The 22109-nt window shown below is 48.6% G+C and overlaps 1 protein-coding gene across 1 annotated transcript in view; it reads left to right on the forward strand.

Annotated features, from left to right (window-relative positions):
* The window catches only part of BLM (BLM RecQ like helicase), an 88713-nt gene extending 74299 nt beyond the window's left edge, over positions 1-14414 (forward strand). Inside the window, exons 19-21 of the mRNA XM_060179616.1 lie at positions 565-687; positions 3644-3845; positions 14083-14414. Of these exons, the coding sequence (XP_060035599.1) occupies positions 565-687; positions 3644-3845; positions 14083-14260 (503 nt within the window). The 3' untranslated portion in view covers positions 14261-14414. The remainder of the gene's footprint in view (positions 1-564; positions 688-3643; positions 3846-14082) is intronic.
* Positions 14415-22109: the final 7695 nt, after the last annotated feature.

The raw sequence follows: 22109 nt of genomic DNA on the forward strand, positions 1-22109 counted from the left end.
GAAGAGCATCGGGCGGTAGCACAGCGGGCTAAGCGCAGGTGGCGCCAAGCACAAGGACCGGCGTGAGGATCCCGGTTCGAGCCCCCGGCTCCCCACCTGCATGGGGGGGTTGCTTTACAAGTGGTGAAGCAGGTCTGCAGGTGTCTGTCTTTCTCTCCCCCTCTCCGTCTCCCCCTCCTCTCTCCATTTCTCTCTGTCCTATCCAACAACGACGACATCAACAATAAAAACAACAAGGGCGTCAAAAAGGAAATAAATATTTTTTTAAATCTTTAAAAAAAATAGGACTGAAGAGATAGCTTATCAGGTAGAGCACATGCCTTGCCTTTCGTGCAACCCAGGTTCAGTCCCCGACACTACATGGGAGGTATTGTGGCCATTGAGAAAGTTAAATACGGAGGCACGGCTCCCCCTCCCGACGACTGCTTGCTACAGCCGTGGCCCCTGAGCTCAGTGCTCTGCAGTTAGCACTGAATAGACATGTGCTAAGTAGTGAGTGAGCACGCCTTCTGTGGGTTTCCTGGAGATCATAATTTAAATCCCTAATTCTATGTCCCTGCACAGAATCTTTATCTTCTGATCCTGAGGTATTGCTTCAGATTGACGGAGTAACAGAAGACAAACTGGAAAAATATGGAGCAGAAGTGATTCCAATATTACAGAAGTACTCTGAGTGGACATTGCCAGGTTCAGTATGCAGGCAGTGTTTTCCTATAAGCCTGTTTTATATTAAGCTATATACCTTGCTGCCTTTTAATTACTTGCTTTCTACACTATGTTGATGTTTTCTTTTCTATACTTTGTCAACGCTGTCATCTGAGAACTCAGAGAAGCCCCTGGCTTCACCCCCCCCCCCCACCGTGTGACATGTCCCCATTGCCAGTGCTAAGGTTCCATCAAGGTGAGTGCCGAGGAATTAGGAGCCCTGGGCTGGAGCCCCAGACCTGTGCCTTTTCCCTCTGTGATCCTTGGCAGGCCATAAATGACCTCTGTGCTTCCTTCTCCTTATCTGAAAAAGGAACTTGTTACCCGACAAGCATGTCTAAAGATCACGTTTCAAAGTGGAGCCTAACTTCTGCAAAGGCTGAGGAGACAGTCCAGCATGCCCAGGTTCCGTCCCCAGCACTGCCTTATGCTGAATACTGCTCTGGCTTCTCTCTTATCAAAAATAATAATAGTAATAATCTAAATGTTGTAGGGAAATGTTTGCACTTAGAAAGCTGTTCATCTCACTGTCCTGGCCATTGAGAGACTATTCATGTGAATGCACACCCGGCCTGTAGTCACAGGCCTCATCTCCCTTGATGAGGGAAAGGAAGCCTTGACTGATGGGAACAGGGAGCAGGAGGAGTGAGCCGTGGGAGAAGGTGCCTCCGTCTGAGGCCATCAGCAGATCTGTCTAGGATGGGTGTCTGTTCAGACGGTAGAGAAGGCACCTGTAGGAGGAGGTGCAGGAGCACATTTCAGCCCGTCTCACCACTCACAGAACATGCAAAGCAGAGGGCACTGGGTTAAGACTTAGCACATAGTATGAACTACAAGGACACAAGGAACTACGTTTGAGCTCCCAGTTCTCCACCTGCAGGGGGATCGCTTCACAAGTGGTGATGCAGGTTTGCAGGTGTCTGCCTTTCTCTCCCCTTCTGTCTTCTCCTATCTTAATTTCTCTTTGTCCTAATTTTTTTTTCAGTGGAAGAAATGGCCACCAGGAACAGTGATTTTGTAGTGTAGGCGTTGAGCCTCAGTGATAACCCTAAAAGCAAATTTAAAAAATCGGGTTTCCATAAGTCCCTGTGTTTGGTTTCACCTCAGTGAAAGCCTTGCTCTGCCTGCATCAGCTGCCTCCTGGTAGGAAATGGACATTTGTTAGTAGAGCAACTTGCAGCAAATGGGCCTTTGCCAGCCCAGGAGCTGCTCTGCAGAAACACCCCAGTTTGGGGGCTCTTTGGTATCATTCAGGTCTCCACAGTGCCCACTTACAGGTGAAAATGGGGAAGGCCTTCTCATTTCCCCAAAACCCCATAGCTTCCCAACCTGCCACTGGCTTGGGGCCCTTCCTGCCCCTCCTGCCTGGCAGCAGGTGGCCTGGGTGGGGCCAGACCTTCAGGAAATAGCCCCCTTCCCAACATGGAGCCAGGATCACTGCTGACCACAGGGAGCCTTCTCGCTCTTGGAATGTCTTAGAAATCAAATATCTGTGAAAATGGCCCTCCTCTCAGCAAACACGCACGTGCACGCAGACCCCGTTCCTGCCATTAAGCTCAATAGGGCTTTTTTGTCTTCAGATATAGTCTAGAATCTGCTGACACTTAGCACAAAGTGACTGTTCAAAGGTGAGTTTCAGAACATGACTGGTTGTTTCTCCTGTGTTGGACACTTTTTTTGTCGTGTGTAAAATGATAAATCTTTTTTTCACTTTTTTTTTATTGGGGAATCAATGTTTTACATTCAACAGTAAGTACAATAGTTTGTACATGCATAACATTCCCCAGCTTCCTATATAACAATACAACCCCCACTAGGTCCTCTGAATCCTTCCTGGACCTGCATTCTCCTGGTGTGATACGCCAATTCCATTTCAAGTTCTACTTCTGTTTTCTTTTCTGATCTTGTTTTTCAACTTCTGCCTGAATGTGAGATCATCCCATATTCATCCTTCTGTTTCTGACTTATTTCACTCAACCTGATTTTTTCAAGGTCCACCCAAGATCGGCTGAAAACGGTGAAGTCACCATTTTTTACAGCTCAGTAGTATTCCATTGTGTATATAGACCACAACTTTCTCAGCCACTCATCTGTTGTTGGACACCTACCTGGGTTGCTTCCAGGTTTTGGCTATTACAAATTGTGCTGCCAAGAACATATGTGTACACAGATCTTTTTGGATGGATGTGTTGAGTTCCTTAGGATATATCCCCAGGAGAGGAATTGCAGGGTCATAGGGTAGGTCCATTTCTAGCCTTCTGAGAGTTCTCCAGACTGATCTCCACAGAGGTTGGACCAATTGACATTCCCACCAGCAGTGTAGGAGGGTTTCTTTGACCCCACACCCTTTCCAGCATTTGCTGCTGTTACCTTTTCTGATGTGTGACATTCTCATAGGAGTGAAGTGTTATCTTGTTGTTGTCTTGATTTGCATTTCTCTGACAATCAGAGACTTGGAGCATTTTTTCATGTGTTTCTCAGCCTTTTGGATCTCTTCTGTGGTGAATAGTCTGTCCAAGTCCTCCCCCCATTTTTGGATGGGGTTATTTGTTGTCTTGTTGTTGAGTCTGGCAAGCTCTTTATATATGTTGGTTATTAAACTCTTGTCTGATGTATGGCATGTAAAGGAATAACTGCCCAAACAGTAACAAATATAGGCCATACACAACACTGCCCTAAACCTGATGTTCCTTGTCAGGCTCAAGAGGTCTGCAGATCTATCTAATGCATTCCAGTCTCCTTTCTTTGAAAATTAAGGTGCTCTTGGGCACTCTGGGGCTTTATGGAATGAGGAAAGAAACGCTCAGTTCCTAGAAGGGAGACAGGAGCAAGTATGGAGGCCGAAGCTGAAGTGCCCCGTGCCGTGCTCACCATGTAAACTCTCTCAACTCACAGACCGGCTGGCAGCGCCGCTAAGTGTCTATATTGTCCGTTGTAGCTGAGGACGCCTGCCCGCGCGTCAGCCCCCCCAGCAGCCGAGGTTCCCGACGGAATGACCCCGAGGAGTCTGATGAGGAATCTCCAGTCTCTTCTCACTACTTTACAAATAGAACCAAGAACGAGAGGAAGAGGAAGAGGATTCCAGCCTTCCAAAAGTCTAAGAGGAGGAAGAGCAGTTTGGGTGGTTCCAGGACAAAAGGGTATGTTCTTCACTTGGGGAGGGAGCAACGCCCATGGCACTGTACTCTGGTCTGCTGTGGGCCCTGCTCAAACTGCCCTGGTCACTTTCACCTCTCCAGTTAATGGAGTGATGGTGGAGGTTGTATCTGAAGCACCTTTGTTTCAGAATTGTAAGTATCTGCTCATGACTAAGTAGCTGTCGTGTAGGTTTCCTGTTGCTAGCTGCCTGCTCTCGCTGCTGCAGACCACATTTATGCAGGTAGAGTCGGCGAAGGGGCCCCCGCAGCACCTGAGCTGCCCCAGTGCCACCACGGCACTCCCCGTGCAGTGTTCCCGGGCTCGGGCCTGGGCCAGGGGCCTGGCAAGGAGGGCATGCTGCCGTGTCAGCCATTTCCCGCCCCACCTCACCCTGCTAGAGTACACACAGGACAGTGCACAAGGACCCAGGTTCGTGCTCCCCTGGTCCCCACCTGCAGGGGGAAGCTTCATGAGCGGTGAAAGCAGGTCTGTGTCTCTCTCTCTCTCTAGTCCCCCCTCAATTTATTTCTGTCCTACAAAGTAAAAAGAGAAACTTTTTCACCAGAAATACAGGTCAGTGACCCAAGAGATGGCACAGTATGTGTAAGGTCCCTGCTATGCCAGACCGATGCTTTGACTCTTTTTCTCTCTAAATAAATAAAATATTTTTCAGAACACTATGAATCATATACTTCCTGAACAAAGGCCCCTATTTCCTCATGGCTTTGTGACTCTCAGTACTTGCCACAGTGCTTTTATGACAGCAGGATCTAAGGGCCTCTGCCTCAGGGCCCCGCAGACTCCCTGCTTGACCCTCCTGACTATCTGGGGCATGTGACCTCCCAGCCTTGAAGGGTGGGGTAGGGAGGGGGGAAGCAGAAGCCACAGCTGGAAACCAGAAGCTGACCTATGCACGACCTGTCCTGCTGGGCGCGCTCTGCACCAGGGGCAGCATTCTCATTTCCCCTTCAGTGCAATTTCTGCTGCCTCTTCTCCAGCCTCTTTGAGGCCAGCCTCTACCTTCCCTTCAGTATTGTGGCCATCCCAGTGTCTGGAGAATATAGCCCCAAATAGCTGCAGGTCCTAGCAGAATTGCTAACAGGAAGGGAAAGAAGTCCTCAGTAAAATTTTGTGAGCTGTGTTTTTTTGAAGTGTTTCCACCTCTTTTTTTTTGGGGGGGGGGTGGTGAGTAGGAAAAGAGAAAGGAAGGCAGATGTTAACCAAATTGTTAAGTCCCTAAACAAGCATCGTGTATGTACCAGCCCTGCTACTAGAGTCAGAAATCAAAAGTATTAGTAAATGTTAGTTTAATTTTGTGGTTTTTAGTGCGCAAGTGACCAGCAGATGTTCTCCAACAGGGACATTTTCTTGTGTTCTTCCTTTATTTCTCCGCTTTGGGAAGTACTCATTTCCTCAGCAGCTCACACAGAGCAGAAGACCTCAAAAGGCATCTGGTCCAACCCAGCCTCCTGGGTTTATGAGGAAGCTGAGGCCTGGCCTGGGGAGGGCTGGTGCAGGGGCTGTCCCCAGCCTGCGTGTTCCGTAGGTGGGCCTGCCTGCTGGCCACTCACGTGTGCCCAGAGACTTGCATTCTACACGCCCTTCGTTGTCCATGGAGATTCCTTGGAAGCCACCCTCCTCCTCTCCTTTGCTCAGTAGAACAAAGCACAAACCATATTCTACATTCACTATGGCTCCCTCCTTCCCTCCCTTTCCACAACAGTTGTTTATAAGTGAAGTGCTGTGCCCCGTGACCTCAACCCTGATGTAAGTAGTAAAATTCACACTTGTCCTGCTGCCAGCACCAGTTTTGCTTCTTGATTTTAATTAGCCACCTGCTTACACTAGGATTCTTTCTAATCCCTACTAGCTAAAGCCAGTGAGTTTAGAGACTTGTGTTCTCTTGTCATTTTGCCTCTCAGTATCTGAACGGCATTCTTGTTTCGCTGGTGCTGTGCAAGTCTTCCCACAGTTACCACCAGCCCGCTCACCTGGCCGAGAGGCCTGCATAGCCAAGGACAACTGTGGCTCCTTACCGGGGGCCTTCCTCTCCACACCTCCCTTGGTTTCCATCTTCACACAATGCTGCAGTGTGTCCAGGCTCTCTGAGTGGGAGTGAAATGGATGGCTGGCAAGATCCCTTCTATAAATCAACACAAACAGGGTTTTGCCCAGGGGGGTTAATTTCTCAGCAGGAAATCAGCACCCGGCAAATTTCAGGCTGCTCAGCCAGATCTTTGCCAGTTTTGCAATAAAATTCCCCTCCAGCAGGAGTTCAAAAATGTGGAAAAACCACTCTTCAACCAGCCCAGCAGAATGATAAAGGCGCAGGTGTCGTGGCTTCAGTGCAGAGGTGGGGTCCAGCCTGCTACTAGAGCAAGATTGACCCGTACAGTGCTGCCTGCTGGCATTCCTGTCAGCACCTCACCCCACCCACCCCCCCAGGGCAGGGGTAGGCTCCACTTATTTGGGGGTCAACGTAAAGGTCAAGAGGAAGAGAGAAGCTGGGAGACCTGTGGTATGCTGTGGCAGTTGGCATGTAGGCAAGGGACGTGCAGGGCCCATCGAGCCGTGGCCTCCCTAGGGAACCTCTTCTGCGTCTGGGGCTGCCAATAAGAGCACTCCCTCCTCCACCCCCTCCCCCACTCACCACAGAGCTGCCTCTCAAACTGCTCACACAACCAGCCAGGTGTCTTGTCTGGGGCTCAGGCTCTCCTTTGATCAGAATTGATGGGGAGTGTAGAGCTGAGTTCCATTGTCTGGAGGATAGGGTGGCCTCAGGTGGCACAGTCAGATATTCTTTAGGGTAGGAGATACTCACGTGAAAGATCGCATGCCTTGCTGTGAGACCCAGGGTTCTAGCACCTAGCCACCACATGGCAAGTACCATGCAGAGAACAAGCTTCATGAGCAGTGGACACTGCCGTGGTGTCTGCCCAGAGCAGTGGCATCGCACAGGTGCAGTGCTGCAGGGAAGCCCTGGTGGCTAGTAAGCAACAGTCGTGAGGGCCAGTGAGTCCAGACAGCACAGCGGAGCAGCTCCTCAGTTGGAGCAGTGTCGTGATGTTTCTCCTGTGTCTGCAGTAAGTCAGCTCAGGAGACTCCTGCGGGTGCAAGACCCCAGCTCTGCACGAGAGAAAGACACAGCCTTGACATTTTGAAAGAGAGGTGGAGGACACCTTGATGTGACATAGCTGACTTCCTGGAATTGTAAAAGAGATTGACCCAGGTGGTGTCTAAGCAGAAAGTGTGGACAGGCTGTGGCAACAGCATCGTGGTTATGCAAAAGATTTTCATGCCTGGGGCGAAAGGACTGACTCAAGGATCCCAGTTCAAGCCCCTGGCTCCTGAAGCAGGTCTGCTGGTGTCTGTCTTATTCTTCCCTCTGTTTTTTTTTTTTTTTTTTCTCTCTCTCTCTTTTTATTTATTTTTTAATTTTTTTATTTCTTTATTAAGGAATTAATGTTTTACATTCAACAGTAAAAATACAATAGTTTGTACATGCATAACATTCCCCAGTTTCCCATTTAACAATACAACCCCCACTATGTCATTTATCATCCTTCATGGATCTGTATTCTCCCCACCCACCCACCCCAGAGTCTTTTACTTTGGTGTAATACTCCAATTCCATTTCAGGTTCTATTTGTGTTTTCTTTTCTGATCTTGTTTTTCAACTTCTGCCTGAGAGTGAGATCATCCCATATTCATCCTTCTGTTTCTGACTTATTTCACTCAACATGATTTTTTCAAGGTCCATCCAAGATGGGCTGAAAACGGAGAGGTCACCATTTTTTACAGCTGAGTAGTATTCCATTGTGTATATAGACCACAACTTGCTCAGCTACTCATCTGTTGTTCGACACCTGGGTTGCTTCCAGGTTTTGGCTATTACAAATTGTGCTGCCAAGAACATATGTGTACACAGATCTTTTTGGATGGATGTGTTGAGTTCCTTAGGATATATCCCCAGGAGAGGAATTGCAGGGTCATAGGGTAGGTCCATTTCTAGCCTTCTGAGAGTTCTCCAGACTGTTCTCCACAGAGGTTGGGCCAATTGACATTCCCACCAGCAGTGTAGGAGGGTTCCTTTGACCCCACAGCCTCTCCAGCATTTGCTGCTGTTACCTTTTCTGATGTATGACATTCTCACAGGAGTGAAGTGATATCTCATTGTTGTCTTGATTTGCATTTCTCTGACAATCAGAGACTTGGAGCATTTTTTCATGTGTTTCTCAGCCTTTTGGATCTCTTCTGTGGTGAATATTCTGTCCATGTCCTCCCCCCATTTTTGGATGGGGTTATTTGTTGTCTTGTTGTTGAGTCTGGCAAGCTCTTTATATATGTTGGTTATTAAACTCTTATCTGATGTATGGCATGTAAAGATCTTCTCCCATTCTGTGAGGGGTCTCTTGGTTTGAGTAGTGGTTTCTTTTGCTGTGAAGAAGCTTTTTAGTTTGATGTAGTCCCATAGGTTTATATTTGCTTTAGTCTTTTTTGTAATTGGATTCGTTTCATTGAAAATGTCTTTAAAATTTATGCGGAAAAGAGTTCTGCCAATATTTTCCTCTAAGTATCTGATAGTTTGTGGTCTAACATCCAAGTCCTTGATCCACTTGGAATTTATTTTTGTATTTGGTGAAATACAGTGATTCAGTTTCATTCTTCTGCATGTTTCAACCCATTGTTTCCAACACCATTTGTTGAAGAGACTCTGCTTTCCCCATTGAATAGTCTGGGCCCCTTTGTCAAAGATTAGATGTCCATAGGTGTGGGGCCTCATTTCTGGGCTCTCAATTCTATTCCACTGGTCAGTGTGTCTATTCATGTTCCAGTACCAAGAAGTTTTGATGACAATGGCCCTATAATACAGTTTGAGATCTGGGAGTGTGATGCCTCTGGTTCTGTTCTTTTTTCTCAAGATTGTTTTGGCAATTCTAGGTCTTTTCTGGTTCCAGATAAACATTTGTAGCATTTTTTCTATTCTCCTAAAAAATGTGCTTGGGATCTTGATGGGGATAGCATTAAATTTGTAGATGGCTCTGGGTAATATATTCATTTTGATGATGTTAATTCTTCCAACCCATGAACATGGAATATCTTTCCACTTCTTTGTGTCTTTTTCAATTTCTTTGAGTAGTGACTCATAATTTTCAAGTCTTTCACTTCCTTGGTTAGATTTACTCCTAGATATTTTACTGTTTTTGTTGCTATAGTAAAAGGAATTGATTTCTGGATTTCAATTTCTTCTAACTTAGTGTTTGCATAGAGGAATGCCACTGACTTTTGAATGTTAATTTTGTAGCCTGACACCTTACTGTACTGCCTGATGATTTCCAAAAGCTTCTTGCTGGATTCCTTAGGTTTTTCCATGTATACTATCATGTCATCTGCAAATAAGGAGAGTTTGACTTCTTCTCTTCCAATCTGTATCCCTTTAATTCCTTGCTCCTGCCTGATTGCTATGGCAAGAACTTCCAACACTATGTTGAATAGTAATGGTGATAGTGGGCAGCCCTGTCTAGTACCTGATCTGAGTGGAAATGCTTCCAGTTTTTCACCATTGAGTATGATGTTGGCTGTAGGTTTGCTATATAGAGACTCCACTATCTTGAGGAATTTTCCATCTATTCCCATTTTTTGTAGTGTTTTGATCATAAAGGGATGTTGTATTTTCTCAAAGGCTTTCTCTGCATCTATTGATATGACCATGTGATTTTTGGTCTTGCTTTTGTTGATGTGGTGGATCACATTGATTGATTTACGTATATTAAACCAACCTTGCATGCCTGGGATAAACCCCACTTGGTCATGATGGACAATCTTTTTGATATACTGCTGTATCCAGTTGGCTAGAATTTTGTTCAATATTTTCGCATCTATGTTCATCAGAGATATTGGTCTGTAGTTTTCTTTTTTGGTTGTGTCCCTGTCTGCTTTTGGTATCAGGGTGATGTTGGCTTCATAGAAGCTGGCAGGGAGTATTCCAGTGTCTTCAATCTTCTGGAAGACTTTTAAAAGTAGAGGTATTAGTTCTTCTTTGAAGGTTTTGTAGAATTCATTTGTAAAACCATCTGGTCCAGGACTTTTATTTTTGGGGAGATTTTTGATAACTGTTTCAATTTCATTAGCTGTGATGGGCCTGTTCATGTTATCCACTTCCTCTTTACTTAGTTTTGGAAGTTGGTAGGTATCTAGGAAATCGTCCATTTCTTCCAGGTTCTCTAGCTTGGTGGCATATAGTTGTTCATAGAAGTCGCATGATATGTTGAATTTTTGCGGTGTCTGTTGTGATATCTCCTCTTTCATTTACTATCCGATTTATTTGGGTCTTCTCCCCTTTTTGTTTTGTGAGTCTGGCTAAAGGTTTGTCAATTTTGTTTACTCTTTCGAAGAACCAACATTTACTTTCGTTGATCTTTTGTATGGTTTTCCTATTCTCAATGTTATTTATTTCTGCCCTAACTTTAGTGATTTCTGACCTTCTGGTTGCTTTAGGGTTCCTTTGTTGTTCTTCTTCTAGGTCTTTAAGATGTGCAATCAGGCTGTTTATTTGTGCTTTTTCTTGTTTCCTAATGTGTGCTTGTATAGCTATGAACTTCCCTCTTAGGACTGCTTTAGCTGTGTCCCAAATATTTTGATAGCTTGTGTCTTCATTTTCATTGAACTCTCGAAACATTTTGATTTCTTCCTTGATTTCCTCTTTGACTCAGAAGTTGTTAAGAAGTGTACTGTTGAGCTTCCACATTTTGGCACTGTTACTAATCTTTTGTTGATTGATAAGTGTTAGTTTAATTCCACTGTGGTCTGAGAAGATGCTTGGGATGATTTCAATGCTCTTGAATTGGCTGATGCTGTCTTTGTGGCCTAACATATGGTCTATCCTTGAGAATGACCCATGTGGATTTGAGTAAAATGTGTATTCCAGTTTCTTGGGATGAATGACTCTGAAAATGTCCAATAGTTCTAGTTTATCTATCTCTTCATTTAGCTCCCTTATGTCTTTATTGATTTTCTGCCTGGATGATCTGTCAAGTTGAGAGAGTGGGGTGTTGAAGTCCCCTACTATGATTGTGTTGCTGTTAATATATTGCTGTAGCTCTTTCAGTAGAAGTTTGATGTGTTTAGATGGCTTCTCATTGGGTGCATAGATGTTAATAATTGTTAAGTCCTCTTGATTGACTGATCCTCTGAGCATTAAGTAGTGTCCATTCCTATCTTTTTTAATCTTATCTATTTTAACGTCTATCATGTCAGATATGAGAATAGCTGTTCCTGCCCTTTTTTGTGGTCCATTGGCTTGTATGATAGTTTTCTATCCTTTCACTTTAAGTCTGTGTTTGTCTTGTTGAGTTAGGTGGGTTTCCTGTAGACAGCATATTGTTGGGTTGTGTTTTCTGATCCATCTTCCTACTCTGTGTCTTTCAATAGGTGAATTCAGGCCATTGACATTTATTGATATCAAAGACTGAAGATATTTTATCGCCATTCTTGTAGAGTTTTAGAGTGTTTTGATATATGTCCTATTTGTGGTGCTCTGATTGTTTATAGGAGACCTTTCAGAACTTCTTTCAGGGCAGGCTTGGTGATGGTTGATTCCTTCAACTGTTGCTTGTCTGAGAAGGTTTTGATGCCTCCATCTAGTCTGAATGACAGTCTAGCAGGATATAGTATTCTTGGCTGAAAGCCTTTCTCATTGAGCACTCAGTAGATATCCTGCCATTCTCTTCTGGCCTACAGTGTTTGTATGGAGAAGTCTGCTGCTAATCTTATGGGTTTTCCTTTGTAGGTGACTCCTTGTTTTTCTCTTGCAGCCTTCAGGATCCTTTCTTTATCCTTATTCCTTTCCATTCTAAGTATGATATGTCTTGGTGTCTTTAGGTCTGGGTTAATTCTGTTTGGGACCCTCTGGGCTTCTTGAATCTTTATGTCTTTGATGTTGTCTAGACTAGGGAAGTTTTCAGCTATTATGGCCTGGAAAATGCTTTCTTCCTCTCCTTCTCTTTCTTCCTCTGGTATGCCAATAACGTGTATATTGTTTCTTTTGAAGTCATCCCATAGGACTCTGTTGTTGTTTTCAGCATCTCTTAATCTCTTTTTGAGATCTCTTACTTCTTTTTTAGTTGTCTCTAATTCATCCTCAATCTTGCTAATTCTGTCTTCAGCCTCATTTATTCTATTCTCTCTGCCCTCTGCTGTTTTCTGGAGTTCATCTATTTTGTTGCCCTGCTCTGATACTGTTTTAGCTTGTTCAGCTAGTTGCCTTCTTAGCTCAGCGATTTCAGCTTTCAGCTCTCTAATAACCATGAGATAATTAGTATTTTCTTCCATATTCTCATTTGTTGTTCCTGTATTTCTGATTACAATTTTTTCAAATTCTTTACTCACTCCTATTATTATTTCCTTAGCTAATGTTTGGATGTTGAACTCGTTATTTTGTGCTTCACCCTCTGGAGGACTTTTAGCTGGACTCTTGTCCTGGTTCGATTCTCCAATATTTTTTCTTGTTGTTTTAACCATTTTATACATTATGTTATGAGTTCCCTTTATCAGTACTTTTCAAATTATTGATCACTATTGCCTGGATTGACTTGTGTCTAAGTAAGTTAATTAAAGGGTTTACAGTGGTGGAAATTAACAGTTGTTTCAATCCCTGAGTTGGAGCTCAGTGGTTTAAAAGCCTCTTTTTTTTTTCTTCCCTGTAGGCTATGGGAGCCTGAGGGCTTTTAAACTATCAATAGGCTTCTTAGCTTAATCACTGACTCCTGACCAAGAGATAAAGCAGGGTGTGGCAGAGATAATCCAGTGGTTATGCAAAGAGACTTTCACAGCCCCTCAGCTATGCCACGGAGGTATAGGTCTTCTCCTGAGTTTCCTGGTTAGATCTCTGTCCCCTGGTGTCCCTCCCTGCTGCTGCTCCAGATTCTGAGGGCAGTAGCAATGGAGACTCAGAGTTGCATTTGGTCAGTCTCTGGGGAGTCCTCTCCTCCCTTCAGCTGTCCCCTTGTTGGTGGAGCAGACTGGAGGTGGTGTCTCAACTGATAAACTGCTGAACTGTTAGCAGTCACTTAATCTCTCCTTAGGCTCCTCTCTCCTCTCTGTCACCAGCCACGCGTGTTTGCACTCACCGGTGATTTAGTGGGTTCCTGTGGTCTTTCTAGTCCTGTCTTGTTTCGGTCCCAGGTGGTCTCCTTTGGTATTCCTAGTTGATCCGGGAGAGGAGAGGAGAGGAGAGGAGAGGAGAGGAGAGGAGAGGAGAGGAGAGGAGAGGAGAGGAGAGGAGAGGAGGGAAAGCGATCTGCTGCTCGTAGCTCCACCTCTGGAAGTCAAATCCCCCCCCCTCTCTTTTTTAATCTTTTTATTTATTCCCTTTTGTCCCCTTTGGTTTATTCTTGTAGTGTTATTGTTGTTGATGTCATCAATGTTGAATAGGACAGAGAGAAATGGAGAGGGAAGGGGAAGACAGAGACGGAGAGAGAAAGACAGACAACTGCAGACCTGCTTCACCGCCTGTGAAGTGACTCTCCTACAGGTGGGCAGCCGGGGACTTGAACCGGGATCCTTACTCTTGGTCCTTGTACTTTGCGCCACCTGCACTTAAGGGGCTCGGTGCCTAAACTGTGAATCCACTGCTCCTGGAGGCTATTTTTTCCCTTTTGTTGCCCTTGTTGTATATCGTTATTGTTGTCATTGTTGTTGGCTAGGAGAGAGAAATCGAGAGAGATGGAGAAGACAGAGAGAGAGAGAGAGAGAAAGATAAGACACCTGCAGACCTGCTTCACCGCTTTTGGAGTAACTGCTCTACTGTCTCTGGGGAGCCAGGGACTCGAACTGGGATCCTTACGCCGGTCCTTGTGCTTCATGCCATGTGCGCTTAGGGCCCCCTTCCCCTTGTCTCTCAGTTTCTCTCTGTCCTGTCTAACAGCAATGGAGAATTGTCCCCCAGGAGCAGTGGATTTGTAGTTCAGGCACTGAGCCCCAGCGATAACCCTGAAGGCCAAAACAAAAGACTTTGGTGCCTGCGGTTCTGAGGGCCCAGGTTCAGCCAGAGAGCAGGGCTTTGGTGTTTCTGTCTATGTCTTTCTCTCGGTATCTCTCTCAGCAAAATCAAATGTTAAAAAGAAAGAAATCACGCAGACTCTTACCACCAAGGAAAGTTAGGAACTAACTATGTTAGGAAAAAGAAGACAATTTGCTCTTGGCTTCATTTAACAGTTTTGTTTTCTTTGTCACATTTAGGGGGTCCACCACATGCAGAAAGTCATCTTCTAGGACTAAGCCCTCCAGCATCTCCGGGCCGAGTTCAGCTGTGCATGGTTCTCAGGCAGTGTCAGGAGCCAATAGGAAACTGGGCATCATGGCTCCACCAAAGCCACTAAACAGACCATTTCTCAAGCCTTCATTCACATTGTTATGACAGCCCTATCTCCATGCACACGGATTTTACTTCTTGTTTGTCAGCATCTGACCATCTGTGAATATAAAGCTATGAGTTTTGTTATACCATTTGTAATTTTTACCCGAATCTATTATTTAAATAAATGCTTGGGGTGACAGTTCTTATTTTTAAAGTAACCGTTTTCATTTGAATAAGCATAATTTGCTGCTGTGGCAAGCGCCATGGCCGTTGTTTCTCAGAATGTCTGAGGCAGCAGCTGAATCATCTCGGGAAGAAATTCTAAGCACAACACGAAACAGAAGCTGAAGGAGACGAGGCTGTGACATTGTGAATCTCAAACTTGTAGAAAGCAACATAAACAAAACTGAGGCAAATGACAGAGGATGTCGGAGAACAGACAGATGACATTGGATTCATAGCCACCGTATACAGAGTGCCTATAGATCGTGAAGAGAAGGAGACAGTCCAGCAGAGCAATGGCTGGGAAGCAGCCTCTCAGAAGGGAAAATTATATAGGGCCCACAGGTAATGTGGAAAATGTTCCGTCTCCCTCCCTAGTTGAAAAGAGAAACAACAGCAGGTCACCTCCTTTGCCGTCAAATAAATAAAGGGTCGGCACTGAAAAATATCCCCAAACCCTGGGTAGACGAGAGAAGAGCCAAACACCCTGTTGGTGAGAACACAGCAACGAGATGTTGCTCTCTTGAGTCAGGGAGGCAGCTCTTTAGGCTGGTGGCCAGGACATTTGAGTGAACAGTCCACAGAGTGGCTGGCAGGAGCCCATCTTCCAGCCCACACCAGCTCTGGGGTGGTGGGCTGGGGCAGCCTCCCAGTGAGGCCATGAAGACCAGGTCACTGGACACTGAGTACAGCAGGGCCCCTGCTGCCTCTGGGCCCCTGGGCAGTGAGGAAGACAGAGCAGCCTGAAGAGGAAGCCCCCCCTGAGGGTGCTGAGACTGAGAAGGACCAGCACAGCTGCCATCTGCAGGGACTTTCCTAAGGACTGGGATTACGCTCACCTAGGTCATGTGGCAGAGCCAGGCCGTATCCAGCTAAGCGGTCTCGGTTGGGACAGGTTCTGCTCTGTTCCTCAGGCCCCAGGAGCAGGTGCAAAAAATGCCCACAACTTCTGCAGAGCCCCAGGGAGTACAGGACTATCCTAGAGCCAGAACCTGGTGCCAAAGGCAGGTGGTGATAGCAGTTACTGCAAGTTGGGCCCTTAGTGGGCCCAGAAGTCACCACCCCAGAGGAAGGGAGAGGACAAGTCCACCAGGAAGTTGTGGTCTAGGACCCGTCTCTGCCTCGACCTCCCCAGACGATAGCCTGAGGGTGTGGACAGACTGTCCCACCATGAGAACTCAGTCCAGAGCCAACATGCTTGCTTACTTCCAGGGACAGGAGACTCCATACCTCAAAGGCCAGTGTCATATGGAGAGCCTCTGTCGTCCAGGGCTGCCCCAAGAACTTGCACATGATTTGATTCACTCCTTTAATCCATCCAACCCCTCTGGAGGGCAGGCACATGATACTAGCCTACTTTATGCAGAAACCGGAGTTCAGAGAAGTTATGTAACTGCACAACTATGCACGGCTAGGAAGTGGTTCTAAGTAGGCCAACAGACATCTTGGTTTGCCCTGAAAAGTTCCAGTTTGCGTCTGTGGCCCTGGCGACGGCTTCCTTTCATTCTCGAAAGTGCTCCAGTTTGAGCAGTCCTCTATCGGAGATCCAGGTCTGTGCTTTCCCTATAGAACCTCCTCCTCCCACACCCACTTTGCCACCTGAAGCCCCTGGAGCCAGGGCAGGCCCAGAACAGGCTGCATGTGCTGCATGTGATCACTGAGTTGAGACTCTTCAGAAGGACAAGGACCGGCCTAAGGATCCCGGTTCAAGCCCCCGGCTCCCCACCTGCAGGGGAGTCGCTTCACAGGCAGTGAAGCAGGTCTGCAGGTGTCTGTCTTTCTCCTTCTCTGTCTTCCTATCCTCTCCATTTCTCTCTGTCCTATCCAACAGTTAGGACATCAGTAACAATAATAACCACAATTTTAAAAAGGGGGGGGGCAACAAAAGGGAATGAGTAAATAAATATTTAAAAAATTTTTTTTTTTTAATTTTTAAAGAAATGCTGCTGGTTCTCCCACAGGTGGGAGCTACTGTGAGGCCCCAGGCCCACCCTGCCTTGGGGCCCCCAGGATGCAGCCGTCTAACCCCGCAGAGGGCCAGTGGCCTGTGAGCCCATTGTGAAGATGAGGTTGGAGTCCGCAAGAGCTCTCAGCCCCCGTGGTCCTGTGTGGCCTCAGACAGGGTTCTGAGAAGCTGCCAGGAGGAGGCTGGGAGTCCACAGCTGCAGTGAGGGAGGGCTTGTTTCTGTCTCTGCAGCTCCCTTGATCTTCAGAAAGATCTTGACTTTCAAACAACTTTGTTTTCCTGTGCGTGCCACCCCAGACGACTTCTCTCACTCAAACCTGTGCCCCCAGTTAGCAGAAGGGCAGGGAGGCTGGGCCACCCCTCACCATCCTGCCTCAGTGGTGAGGGTGGGCTCCCAGGGGCCTGGTCTGGCTTCTTCAGGGAGGCCAGGACGGGACACAAGCTGCTTCCGTGCAGGTGTGGATATCAGTTTAGCTGCATGGTCCCCCCACTCCAGCCGGTGGGTGATTCTTGTAGCCCCAAGTCCAGAAAAGAGCAGCTACCAGCAGGTCTCCACTCGGCTCTGCTGGGTCCCACCCTCCGTGGCCTCGTCCCTCTGAGTCAGAGCAGAGCATGGGGATCCTGTCTCCCCTAGGAAAAAGTGTTTGGTGGGGCAGACAGTGGGCCGTGGAACCGAATGGAGGCGTGAGCTGAGGTCCTGACCGGGACACCTTCACTGCATGGGGAAAGGCCCAAGGAGTCCCCAGTAACAATCTGAGCACCAGCTGGAAGGAAGCGTGACTGAAACAGACCAGCAGCTGGACCCCACTCAAACCCAGAACCCGGCAAGGGGCCCCGGCCTCCTGTGACCCAGAAGCAGTCACCCTGCTGACCTCAGGGCAGAAGTGTAAGCGTCTGGTGGCTGCAGTTCGACAACTGGTGCCAGACAAATCCATCCACGCTGTGGGGACAGGCCTCATCGCACCACCAGTTGGGTGCCCAGCACCCAGCCAGCTACCCTGCTCCTTCCGCAGACCTCCGCTACCAAAACACCGGTGCAGACAGGTCTGGCCCACGGCAGAGGCACAGACAGACAAGCATGTGAACACCCTGAGGAACAGAAGTGGAAGTGGGGTGCTTTGTTGGCTCTTAGGGCAGACCTGGTCTGGCCTGGTCTGGTCTGGTCTGGTCTAGTCTGACCTGGCCTGGTCTGGTCTGGCCTGGCCTGGCCTGGCCTGGTCTGGTCTGGCCTGGCCTGGCCTGGTCTGGTCTGGTCTGGTCTAGTCTGACCTGGCCTGGTCTGGCCTGGCCTGGCCTGGCCTGGCCTGGTCTGGTCTGGCCTGGTCTGACCTGGTCTGGTCTGGCCTGGCCTGGTCTGGCCTGGCCTGGCCTGGCCTGGCCTGCTCTGGCCTGGTCTGGCCTGGTCTGGTCTGGTCTGGTCTGGTCTGGCCTGGCCTGGCCTGGCCTGGTCTGGCCTGGTCTGGTCTGGCCTGGTCTGGCCTGGTCTGGTCTGGCCTAGTCTGGCCTGGTCTGGTCCGGCCTGGCCTGGGCTGACCTGGCCTGACCTAGCCTGGCCTGGCCTGGTCTGGTCTGGCCTGGCCTGGTCTGGTCTGGTCTGGTCTGGTCTGGTCTGGTCTAGTCTGGCCTGGCCTGGCCTGGCCTGGCCTGGTCTGGTCTGGTCTGGTCTGGTCTGGTCTGGGGGCCCAGAATAAGATGCAACCTCAAGGGATAAGCAACAGCTGAGCAAGGAGACTCCAGTGACAGTGGTCTCATGGCCTGTGGGGACCTCTCTGGCCAGTATGGAGGGAGTTAGAGAAGCCAGCCAAGAGGGCCTGAGGAGTGCGGAGGGCCTGGGGCATGATGCCAGGAGGCCCAGGAAACTTGCCCTGACCCCTGGTGGGGAAATCATCAGAGCCTGAGGTGGGACTGCAGACAACGAGGAGGCTTGTCCAGAGATGGATCCGCTCTCAGGTAGCAGCTGGCAGGAGGGGAAATGGGGCCGGGAGGGATGAGGGCCTGCTCTCAAGACATCCTGGAGAAGTGGCATTACCACATCACCAGGACTCGGCCTCAGCACCTCCCAGACTTGTCGGTCTGTTGCCTGAGGGACTGGTGGATGGATGGGCAGGTGGGTAGGTGGGTGGATGGGTGGTTAGATGGATAGGTTGATAGATGAGTAGGTGGGTGGATGGGTGATAGATGGTTGAACAGAGAGAATCACTGTGAAGCTGTTTGACTAGCCCCCAGAGGTAGGAAGGGGGAGACGGGCCTGGGGCTGGCTGAACCATAGACTCTTGCAGGTCAGTCGGCCACGTCAGGCCTGTGAGGACAGTAGCAGACTGCTTACTAACTGCCTCCCCCCTTGACACTTCTGCTGGCTTCACCAAGGCAAAGGTAAGTTGTCTTCTAGTTGACCTCAGTCGTCCCTTTCTGAGGTGTGTGTGTGTGTGTGTGTGTGTATGTGTGTTGATCCTGGGTTATTGTGTCTCACTTGTTCTCAGAGACACCGCCCATTCCCACAGCTTACGGTTTGCAGGCGCTCCATTCCCATGTGCAAAGATTTGAGTCCCCCGGGCTGTTTCCAGCACCCTGTTCCAGCCTACATGTCTGGAGCCCCCTCACATGATGGTGATGCTTGCAGTGAGGTGGAATCCACTAGCTTCTCCTTCCAGGCAGGGTCTAGGTCTGGGGTGGAGGCTGCGGTCAGTTCTCACAAATTCCCTGGAGTCACTGCTCACACACACACACACACACACACACACACACACACCTCACCCCTGCCCCATACAAGTTGGATTTTGCAGGGAGGAGAGTGCTGGGCCAGTATAACTCCCATCTGCTGGGAGACCTACTTAGGGGCCTTGGGTGGACAGCATTCTCCTTTATCACCACTGGCTTTCCAGCTGCAAAAATGAGGGTGTTTGGCTCCATGGTGACTGAGATTCCTGCATCCGCAGCATCGACGAGCCTGTGTGAGCTGTGGCAGAACCAGGGAGTGGTGAGGATGTGGGGACGAGTGTGAGCTGATGTTGCCCAGGCCTCAGGCCCTGTGGGGTCAGGCGGGGTCACATGATTACCCAAATCCGCTGCTCCCTGCCAGGCCAAGCACACGTCACCTCATGACATGGCCCACTGGAAACTGGACAGGGGCTCTGGGGGCCGATGTGTTCAGAAAAGCACCACCGCTCTGATTCTCAGAGTCTATGCTCTGTCTAGCTGTTTCCCCAGCCACCCACCATCATCTCTCATAAAATCACTTTGAAAAAAGAAAAGGCCCATGTGGTCCAGGAGGTGGCACAGTGGATAAAGTGTTAGACTCTCAACTGTGAGGTCCTGAGTTCAGTTCCTGATAGCACATGTACCAGAGTGATATCTGGTTCTCTCTCTGCCTACATAAATAAATAAAATCTTAAAAAAAGAAAAAAAGGCCCAGGGGCCAGGCAGTGGCGCACCTGGTTAAGCAACATAATATAGTGTGCAATAGGTTCAAGCCCCTGGTCCCCACCTGCTATAGGGGAAAGTGGCAAAGCAGGGCTACAGGTGTGTTTCCCTCTCTACCTCCTCCCCCTCTCAATTTATCTCTGTCTCTATCCAATAATAAATAAAAATATAAATTAAAAAGCCCGAGGCCAGGTGGTGGCGCACCTGGTTGAGCACACATAACAATGTGCAAGGACCCGGGGTTTAAGCCCCCGGTCCCCAACTGCAGGGGGAATGCTTTGCAAGTGGTGAAGCAGGGCTGCAGGTGTCTCTGTCTCTCCCTCTCTATCACCATCTTCCCTTTTGATTTCTGGCTGTCTCTATCCAGTAAATAAAATGAATATAATAAAAGTAAGTAAACAAAACACTCTTAAAAGTAAACTAAAAGAACCCTCAGGCACTGCCAGACCCAGCCACCCAACAGTTATTCACAGCCAGGTCCTAGGTTTCTGGAGAGCAGACAGAGCCCAGAAAACCTCAGCCCAGAATCCAGGGGCCCCGGGAGCACTGAGGGAGGGTGGCAGGGTGTGTTCAAGCTCCCAAGTGACATGAACTGTTGTTTCCTATGTGGTGCTGAGGATTGAACCCCAAACCTTGTGCACATGCAATACAGTTGCTGGGTGTTCTCCATGGTGCATGCCCCCTCTCCTTTTTTTGAGAGTACAAACTTGACAGCACCACTCCACTGTCTGGAGCTACCTGGTACGGTACCACCTATGGTACTCCTATGTGGTGCTGGGACAACGGCCCCATGCACAGGAAGATGTGTGCTGTACTGGGTGAGCGATCTCATATAAACTATTTTTGTGTTCCTTCAGATCTCTGGAATCTGCCACATTTTCTTTTTTTTTTTTTTTGATATTTATTTATTCTCTTGTTGCCCTTTTTTATTGTTGTAGTTATTGTTGTTATTGATGTCGTTGTTGATAGGACAGCGAGAAATGGAGAAAGGAGGGGAAAATAGGGGGAAAGAAGACAGACAGCTGCAGCCCTGCTTCACCGCCTGTGTAGCCACGCCCCTACAGGTGGGGAGCCGGGGGCTTGAACCGAGATGTTTACGCTGGTCCTTGCGCTTTGCGCCACCTGTGCTTAACCCACTGCGCTACCGCCTGGCTCCCAATCTGCCAGATTTACACCAGATTGTCTCCAAGCAGCTAAATGAGGCCCCAGCAGGCATCCTGGCCCGGCTCCTCAGGGCCTCCCAGAAGCCAGAACCCCCAGACGCATGTAGGCACAGCTCAGCCCTTGCATCCTTCTCTGGGAGCAGTGGGGACTTCTTACTCAATAAAGTGGTCAGAGAAATCAGACAGTGTGGAACCCCAGGAGGAAAGCCACCAATAGTAATTAGCCACAAGAGCAGGCTGGTGGGAGACGTACCTGGAGGAAGGGGCGCACCTGCCCCGTCACACCAAGCAGGTGACGGCAGTGCCCAGCAGGCAGCTCAGGTCAGCCCGGGCACTGCCCTACTCCATGCGTCCAGGCTGCTGCTGCCTGACCACAGAAGGCACTGTTAGTTTCTCCTACCTGGCCTCTGCCTGCCAGGATGCTGTGGAGGCCAGGAAAGTGGGTGACATCCTGGGACCTGGGCAGCCCAAGTTTGCATCTAGAGTTGGCCCTCCTCCTTGGATGCTTCATGTCTGAGGACTCCAACAGTCTACACCCACACACCCAGACAGAATTGCTTCATGCCCCTCACGTGCTTCCTTCTCTGTAGGGGCCATCAGACTGCGGGGGCAGGCTAGGGACAGAACCAGGGGTGACCATGCCCAGAAGAACACCCATAGGAGCCCTCTGCTTTGCCCTCTGCTCAGACGATGCAAATCACTCTGGCCACTCCTCCTTCACACAGCTGGGGGACCCTCTCAGAAAGGCCTGACCTGATCTGGGCCAGTCCTTTCTAGTCTCCCAACCTGCCTTGCTGTGTAGCCTTGGACAAATCACCCCCCTCTCTGGGCCTCAGAGGCCTCACCAGAAGTACGAGTGGCCCAGTTTGTCCACCCACTAGAACATTCCCAATGCCTTGTCACACAAGACCAAAGCCACATTCCTTTAATTTGGCTAAAATGCAAATGGCCCTATAGGTGACTCCACCCCAAGTCTGCACATCTGCTCACCCTGGGTGAGGAAGGAGCAGCGCACCCAGACGCACAGATCCCTGCAGATTGGTTTTTTCAAGAGGCAGCCCAGGTGGCCTGGGTGGGGGGGGCAGTGACCAGAGTGTTGAATTTAAAAGCATGGGGCCAGCACCGCGTTACCCGTGAG

The sequence above is a fragment of the Erinaceus europaeus genome, chromosome 20 (genome assembly GCF_950295315.1).
Source record: "Erinaceus europaeus chromosome 20, mEriEur2.1, whole genome shotgun sequence".
In the NCBI taxonomy this organism is placed as follows: domain Eukaryota; kingdom Metazoa; phylum Chordata; class Mammalia; order Eulipotyphla; family Erinaceidae; genus Erinaceus; species Erinaceus europaeus.